The sequence below is a fragment of the Carettochelys insculpta genome, chromosome 10 (assembly GCF_033958435.1).
Source record: "Carettochelys insculpta isolate YL-2023 chromosome 10, ASM3395843v1, whole genome shotgun sequence".
Lineage (NCBI taxonomy): Eukaryota > Metazoa > Chordata > Testudines > Carettochelyidae > Carettochelys > Carettochelys insculpta.
This window is the reverse complement of record NC_134146.1, coordinates 44,783,119-44,791,899: the sequence shown is the minus strand read 5'-3', so window position 1 is coordinate 44,791,899 and position 8,781 is coordinate 44,783,119. Positions and strand designations below refer to the sequence as shown.

The window sequence follows — 8,781 nt, the reverse complement described above, 5'->3', positions numbered from 1 at the left end:
AACAGCTTCATTAATAAATTAAGGTGTAGCACTCTACCATTTAGGTGGGAATTGGGAGCATTAACTGGTCTTTTGTTAATCCACAGGCAGCATGGCTTTGAGCAAGCTCCTGCCTCACAGGTTGATGAAAATCAGCTGGGATGTGACTTTTGGCACCTGTGCTTGGCATTGTTGACCCCTGGCCTAAGGGTACAGAGATCCTTTATGGCCAGGACCAATGCCTACTTTTAGCTGCAGCAAATTGTGTTTAATAAACAGGATCAGGGCTGCAAGTCAAGGTAACTGGGCAGAAGTAGGTTTCCAAGGGCTCAGCACTAATAGCCAGATTTTCCAAATGGCTCAGCTCTCATCACTCATGCATTTTGAAGCTTAATGGGGCAGTGAGCTGTTTGGTGAACACAGCCCTGAGCAGTGGATTTCAGGTACTCCTCTGGTTGTCAGGGCCAGGGCCTGGCTGGGTTTTAACCCATCAGAACCAGCCCTGAACTTCAGTCCCCCATTTCAACTCCAGCTGGGGGGTGCCTGGAGGCAGGCTGGCGCCTGGGAACCAATGCATGGCTCTGGGATGTTCAACCCTGGCTCATCAAGCTGAACCCCCTCCGCCTCCAGAGGACCTGGGAGCCGTTCCTACCCACCCGGCCTTCCAATAGGTTCGCTACCCTCAAAGCCCCGCCCCCTCCCCGCCCTCAGCCAGTGGCCTGGTACGCTCCTCCCCGCCCCCGCCTAGGCCCCGCCCCCGACACTGATAGGCACGGCTCCGGCGCCGCGTTCTAATTGGTCTGACCCCACTCGGCTGCCATCCCGGCGCAGATATGGCGGCCACGGTGCTGCTGGTAGAGGGGGGCCGCCGGTGCTTGTGGGCGCTGCAGCATCAGTGAGTGTGGGGCGTTGAGGGGTCACTGGGTACCGCTTCTCGGGAGAGTGTATTGTCCGGGGGCGGCCTCGTGCCGGCAGCGGCGGCGGCGGCTTTGAGCGCTGCTGCCTGGAGTCCCCCTCGCTGGGCTCTGCTTGTGTCAGGTCCCCTCGGGGCGGCCTCTCCCTTGCTCGGAGCGCGGGTGCCCGGCTGTTGCCGCCGCCGGCGCGGCCTCGCCCTGCCTCCTTTCGGTGACCATGCGGGGCCGGGCCCCGGCAGTGGGAGGGGCTGTATGTCTGCGGTGGTTACCGTGCGTATGTGCTGGCGTCTGGGTCCAGTGGGGCTCCGGGCTGTCGAGAAAAATAGTGCCAAAATGACAAGCCTGTGCCCGCGCTGGACTCGGCAGGAGTCAGCTCCAGCTGGAGGAGACAGACCTAAGGCAGCTCTGATAAAAGGAGCGTGCTGAAAATAGACGCACGTCTTAGGGTCGCTGAACAGTGTTTGTAGTGTGGGGTCCCAACGAACCACGACGCCGCACGTAGTGTGTAATGGAAACCACTTCAGGTCAGCACTCCTAGGTTATGCCTGCAGGAGAGGCTTTTCCAGGCAGGGCTGGGCTCTTTGTCAGGAAAAGCCATGGAGCATCTACACGCAAAATGCGCTTTGTCGAGAGTTTGTCGACAAAACCCGGCACATTTGTCAGGAGTATTACACCTCTCTTGTTCAGGTAGAGCACCTCTCGCAACAGGGTTCTGTCGACAGAACAGCCACGTAGACGCTACGGCGCCCTTTTGTCAACAGACTGGGCGTTCAGTTGTCCAGGCAGCCCTTCTGGTCAGCTGCTCTGTTGAGAGAGGGCTGGGCAGTCTGGCTGCTCTCTGTTGATGGAGTGAATTGCTCTGTCAATCTACTTTTACGTGTAGACACGATCTGTTGATGGAGGTTTTGCCAGGCAATCCCTTCCAACAGTGACTTCTGTCAACAGAGGCTTCTCGTGTAGACATAGTCCTAATTCCAGATCCTGTAGTATACCTGCAATGTGGGAAGAGGGACTAGCCACCGTCAAGATATACATATGGGATCGTACACTGGTAGCTGGCTAGCTGCTGCTGCTGGCATCAGCAGGGCTACATTTCTCTTTTTTGTGCGCTAGTTTGACCCTAGTTAGCCTGTGTGTGTCTCCTGGTGCAGAAATTTATATCTTCTCTATAGTGAAACCATGGCAGGGGACATAACAGGAATATAATATAGGCTTTTGTATAAAAAGTATATTTGATTATGGAAGGGAAGATGGATGCAGAAAATTGAAGGCAGTTCATAATACCATGTGTTTTATCTAGCATATATCCTGGTGGCAATGTTTCTGCTATTTTTTTTCATCTCTGGGTGGAATAAATTTTGTTCTGTACCCCAAGGCATGTACTGATGTGGACCACCAATAGAAACACATGCCCATAGTAGGTGCTCTGCTAGTCAAGTGGTGGCACCTGATTCTCTCCTGGGTGGCTGCCCAAGCATTAAGCTTACAGGGAACGCAGCTTTTTGGTCATGTAAGAAGTGATGGGTTCAATCATTTCTTGTAAGCATCATTCAGTTCTTTTTCAACTGATAAAATGGGGTACTGATTAAATTAGGGCTTTCACATAGAAAAAATATTTTAGTTTTTGAATATATGTAATGTGCCCTTTATGCCCAGGGATGGTACATTTCAATAAAACATTAATATTTGCAAACAAAGTTGCTCTCTACAGTGAAGATAGATAATCCACTCGCAAAAGATGTTTGTGATTAAAAACTCGGTAAAGTTGATCTTCGAAGTATAATTTAACTTAATTTGTATCTCTGTAGCATTATTATTAAGGTAACTCATAGTGGTATTTAAAAGTATTTACACAGCAAAGGACAACCTGTGACTGATTTGTGACAGCTGACTATGGATCACACAGGGGAGAAATTTCATTGCTGAGCAGATGTCCAGGTTTGGGCCAGAGCCTGAATTCTGGGACCCTCTCATCTGATGTCCTAGAGCCCAGGCCAGAGCCCAAACATCTGCACAGCAGTGAAACAAACCAAATCCCAGGAGCTGGAGTCAATTGGCATGGGTCAGCCACAGGTGTCTAGTTGCAGTGTAGACATATTCTGAGCAGTAGTTAATATCCATCTCATCCATACTCATCCTATTGTAGCTGAATATCTCTTTGCTGCTTCTGATTATATGCAGTAGAAATTGCCAACATTTTATTTATTTCTCTTAGCTGGCATAGGTTAGCTAATGCATAGATTATTGACCAAATTTATGTCTTAAACTTGCTACCCGAATTGAGTGATCAGGATCTAGTAATCTTTTGCAAGTTTGTGTGTTTTTCAATTTCCCAGTGATCCAGTGTGCATTTAAATTTATGGGCTAATTAAACCACTTAAAAGTGTACTGCTAAAAACTTCTTGCTGCCCATGTAAAATTTTCTACCTAAATATCTAATTTGTCTTGGTACTATTTCAATATTTGGTTCAAGAACTTACTGTTCAGTTTCAAAGTGCAGCATAATGCTGTCCAGATTGGTCTGACCCAGTATGGCCGTTCTTATAAAGAAGAAACAAAGGTCCATCCAGCCTGGTGTCCCGTCTGCCGACAGTGGCCAATGCCAGGTGCCCCAGAGAAGGAGAACAGAAGACAATGATCAAGTGATTTATCTCCTGCCATCCATCTCCTGCCCTTGTACTGAAGGCTAGGGTACCATACTTTACCCCCTAGCTAATAGCCATTTATGGACCTAACCTGCAAAAATTTATCTAGCTCTTTTTTAAACCCTAATAGAGTCCTGGCCTTCACAGCTGCCTCCGGCAAGGAGTTCCACAGGTTGACTGTGCGCTGTGTGAAGAAAAATTTCCTTTTATTAGTTTTGAACCTACTACCCATCAATTTCATTTGGTGTCCCCTAGTTCTTGTATTATGGGAAAAGGTAAATAATTTTTCTATCTTCACTTTCTCCACACCATTCATGATTTTATATACCTCTATCATATCACCCCTCAATCGCCTCTTTTCCAGACTGAAAAGTCCCAGTCTCTCTAGCCTCTCCCCATATGGGACCCATTCCAAACCTCTAATCATCTTAGTCTCCCTTTTCTGAACCTTTTCTAATGCCAATATATCTTTTTTGAGGTGAGGAGACCACATCTGTACGCAGTACTCAAGAAGTGGGCGTACCATAGTTTTATATAGGGGAAGTATGATATCTTTTGTCTTATTATCTATCCTTTTTTTAATAATTCCTAACATCCTATTTGCTTTACTAACTGCCGCTGCACACTGCGTGGATGTCTTCAGAGAACTATCCACTATAACTCCAAGATCCCTTTCCTGATCTGTCGTAGCTAAATTTGACCCCATTATGTTGTACGTGTAATTTGGGTTATTTTTTCCAATGTGCATTACCTTATACTTACCCACATTAAATTTCATTTGCCATTTTGCTGCCCAATCACTCAGTTTGCTGAGATCTTTTTGTGGTTCTTCACAATCCCTTTTCGTTTTGACTGTCCTGAACAACTTAGTGTCATCTGCAAACTTTGCCACCTCACTGCTTACCTCATTTTCTAGATCATTGATGAACAAGTTGAACAGGATCAGTCCCAGGACTGACCCCTGGGGAACACCACTAGTAACACCACTAGTTACCCCCCCTCCATTGTGGAAAATTTACCTTTTATTCCAACCCTTTGTTTTCTGTCTTTTAACCAATTCCCGATGCATGAAAGGATCTTTCCTCCTATCCCATGACTGCCTAATTTACATAAAAGCCTTTGGTGTGGGACTGTGTCAAAGGCTTTCTGGAAATCTAGGTATATTATGTCCACTGGGTGCCCCTTGTCCGCATGTTTATTAATCCCTTCAAAGAATTCTAATAGATTAGTTAGACACGACTTCCCTCTGCAGAAACCATGCTGACTTTTGCCCAACAATTCGTGCTCTTCTACGTGCCTTGCAATTTTATTCTTTACTATTGTTTCTACTAATTTGCCTGGTACTGATGTTAGACTTATCAGTCTATAATTGCCAGGGTCTCCTCTAGAGCCTTTTTTAAATATTGGTGTTATATTGGCCGTCTTCCAGTCATTGGGTACCGAAGCGGATTTAAAGGATAGGTTACAAACCACTGTTAATAACTCCGCAATTTCACATTTGAGTTCTTTCAGAGCCTTTGGGTGAATACCGTCTGGTTCTGGAGACTTGTTACTATTCAGCTTATCAATTAACTCCAAAACCTCCTCTAATGTCACTTCAGTCTGGGAGAGTTCCTCAGATTTGTCACCTAAAAAGGCTGGCTCAGATTTAGGAACCTCTGTAACATCCTCAGCCGTGAAGACTGAAGCAAAGAAATCATGTAATCGCTCCGCAATGGCACTGTCTTCCTTGATTGCTCCTTTTATATCTTTATTGTCCAAGGGCCCCACTGCTTTTTTAGCGGGCTTCCTCCTTCTAATGTATTTAAAAAACATTTTACTATCATTTTTTGAATTTTTGGCTAGCTGTTCCTCAGTCTTTTTCAGCTTTTCTTACTACATTATGACACTTAATTTGGGCGTGTTTGTGTTCCTTTCTATTTTCCTCACTAGGATTTGACTTCCACTTTTTAAAAGCTGCCCTTTTCTCTCTCTCTGCCTTTTTAACATGGCTGTTAAGCCATGGTGGTTCTTTGTTAGGTCTCTAACTGTGTGTTTTTTTTTGTTTTTTTTTTATTTGGGGTATACATTTAAGTTGGGCCTCTAGTATGGTGTCTTTAAACAGTTTCCATGCAGCTTCCAAGGATTTTAGTTTAGTTACTCTACCTTTTAGTTTCTGTTTAACTAGCTTCCTCATTTTAGTGTAATTCCCCTTTTTGAAATTAAATGCCGGAGTGTTTGACCGCTGCGGTGTTCTTCCCAACACAGGAATATTAAAAGTTATTGTATTGTGGTCACTATTTCCAAGCGGTCCAGTAACTGTTACCTCTTGGACCAGATCCTGCGTTCCAGTCAGGACTAGATCGAGAATTGACTCTCCCCTTGTGGGTTCCTGTACTAGCTGCTCCAAGAAGCAGTCATTTAAGGCATCAAGAAATTTAATCTCTGAATCCCGTCCTGAGGTGACATGTACCCAATCAATATGGGGATAATTGAAATCTCCTATTATTACTGTGTTCTTTCACTCTCTCTGCAACAGCACCTCCTCTTGAGACTACCACCACTTTGAACCTAAGCTATTCTTTTTTTCTGTTGACTTCATACGTTCTTTCGCTTGATGCTTTACACCTCGACCCACGTCCCTGTTTAATATATGCTGCACTTTGACCTCACTGTCCATTAAAAGCTTATTTTAAAAATCTATTCCTCAGTGTATTCCACACTTAATGCCCCTTATCACTCTATTTTTGTTTTGACTGAATTGTGATCTATTATGCATGTAACTTCTTTTTTGAGGAGGGCATAATTTTGTGTTTTGCATTTTGCAAATTGAACAATTTCATGTATGCTCTCAACACTATGTAAATACTAAGTTATTACAAATTTCAAAACTGTATTAATAGTACCCTTGCTTCACCCGAGAATAGGTTAGTATACCCCACATTAATGTTCTCACGTTTTTTTTTTTTTCTTTTATAATTCTATTTTACTATTTTTTGCAGAAAATGGATCTGGGGACAAAGATGCCTGCAATTTGCTTCAACAATAGGTAGTAAGATATTTTCTTTGTCTGTGTGCACTATAACAGCAATGAAATTAACATAAAAACATTAGTTACAGGAACAATGAGAGAGTTTGTATTTTATTTTATAAGTAGAGCCTTACCAAATTCCTGATTCATTTTGGTCAATTTCACAATCATACATTTTAAAAATAATGTGCCTTTATTTCAATTATTTAAATCTGAAATTTCATGGTGCTGTAATAGTGGGCTTCTGGCCCAAAACAGAGTTGTGGGGAGGGGTTTTGTTAATGCTATCCTTACTTCTGAGCTGCTGCTGTGGTGAACTTGCCTTCAGCTGGGCAGCTAGAGAGCAGTAGTGCAGAAGTAAGAGTGGCAATACTGCAACATCCCCAGAATAGTTTTGTGACCCCTCTGGAACTACCATTTGAGTCAGGATCCCCAGTTTAGGAAATGCTTGTCTCCTCATGGAATCTGTCTGTTATTGGATAAAAACACACAAAACACCAGATGTGAATGGAATGAGACTGGATTTTGTGGTCCATGATGCATTTTTCATGGGCAAGAATTTGATAGGGCTTTATTTGTAAGTGTCCGAAGAAATAATCCACATATTGGATCTAATGAGAAGCATCTAGAAATATGTCATGAAAAAATTTTCAGGAATTTCATTTACTGTTAGTTTTTATTTATTTTAGATCAATTTAATTTATATTTGTAATTTTCTTTCCTCAGAGACCTCTTTTGACTCCAAGTGTACAAAATCCATGTAGTAGCTGGTCATTTTTTTAGAAAAGCTTAATAATGTAGTATTTACATTATATACCAAAGATTGTAATAGAAGTTTGTAATATAGTGAAAACCGTGACAGTATTTTCTTATCAAGTAACATGGAAAGTTATAGATTGGTCTTACATGTGTAAAAACCTGACTTCTTTTCTTTAAACAGAAAGACGGAATATAGAGAAAGTCCTCATTGCAAATCGAGGAGAAATTGCTTGCAGGGTGATGCGGACGGCCAGAAAGATGGGTGTGAAGTCTGTCGCAGTTTACAGTGATGCAGACAAGAATTCTATGCATGTCGCAATGGTGAAGTATATTAGTAAAAAATGTAGGCCAAATCCTGAAAACACTTATGCACCCAAGTAATTTTACTCATATGAGTAGTTCCATTGACTTAAATGAGGCTGCTTTTGTGAATAAAGTTACTTGCATACATAAGTTAGCAGGGTCAGGCCTTTAATTACTAAATGAAAGTGAAATTGTATTTTGAAGAGTTACCTTAAAAATATGAATACCAAAGGAGGTATCAGTGGACTAGTGTAGGAGATTTTCGCTTCTGAAAACCTAGGTTCAAATTCTGCTTGAATCACAAACAAAAAATGTCTAGTTTTATTCTAGACCTTTGAAGACATCAAAAAACCAGCAGAAAGGTGCACTTTCCAAACTCAGGAAAGGTCCAGGATAGTGGCCAATGGTCTCTCTTTCTCTATAAAATGACAAAATTAAATTCACCCAGCTGAGTTCCTTTCTGAAGAGCAGACAGTTTAAATTAGTCTGTTTAGTGTTTTTATAGATGATAAAATGGGCTCCTGAATTAAGGTTTAAATTTTGCTTTTCAGTTGTCTAAAACATGATTCAGTATTAATATTTATTTCTTTTACAATAGGCTGATGAAGCATATTTCATTGGTCCATCTGCCTCTCAGCAGAGCTACTTAGCAATGGAAAAAATAATACAAGTGGCCAGAATTTCAACAGCACAGGTAAATATAACTGTGTTGCCCCTCCTACTATGGTTCCCCTATCAACAATTGTATTTCTGCTTTAAGAACATTTTAAATGGGTTCCTCTGAGTTCATGGGAAAATTCAATTTCTAATTCAACCTGTGGTTTGCATTAAAAAGTAAAAATATAATTACTGAGGGAAGTGCCTTAAATGTTTTGTTTATATAAGGTGTCCCTAGCCTCTCTTTGCCAAAAGCTGGGAATGGGTGACTGATTATTACCTGTCTTCTGATGCACCAGACGTTGACCACTGTTGGACGTAGATGGACCTTTGGTCTGACCCAGCTAGTTTTGTTCTAAACGACACACACAGCAGACTAACTTGGCTACCTGTCTGTGACGTACAGCAGTGTTATCCTCTGTGCCTATACGCAATTTATTGTATCTTTCCACTCACAATTTAGTCTTAAGATGCTTTCTTTTATGTGAAAATACAATTTTTAATTAAAGGTTAT

General features: G+C 42.3%; 1 protein-coding gene across 5 annotated transcripts in view; it reads left to right on the top strand.

Moving 5' to 3' along the window:
- Positions 1-812: 812 nt before the first annotated feature.
- MCCC1 (methylcrotonyl-CoA carboxylase subunit 1) overlaps positions 813-8,781 on the top strand; it is a 36,113-nt gene continuing 28,144 nt past the window's right edge. For 2 of the 5 annotated variants that reach the window (XM_075004433.1, XM_075004432.1), the window contains exons 1-4: positions 813-874; positions 6,520-6,566; positions 7,489-7,628; positions 8,209-8,304. In XM_075004433.1, coding sequence (XP_074860534.1) covers positions 813-874; positions 6,520-6,566; positions 7,489-7,628; positions 8,209-8,304 — 345 coding nt within the window. Of the gene's footprint in view, positions 875-4,016; positions 4,082-6,519; positions 6,567-7,488; positions 7,629-8,208; positions 8,305-8,781 lie in introns of all 5 variants that reach the window. The other 3 variants (XM_075004435.1, XM_075004436.1, XM_075004434.1) reach the window with 2 other exon arrangements.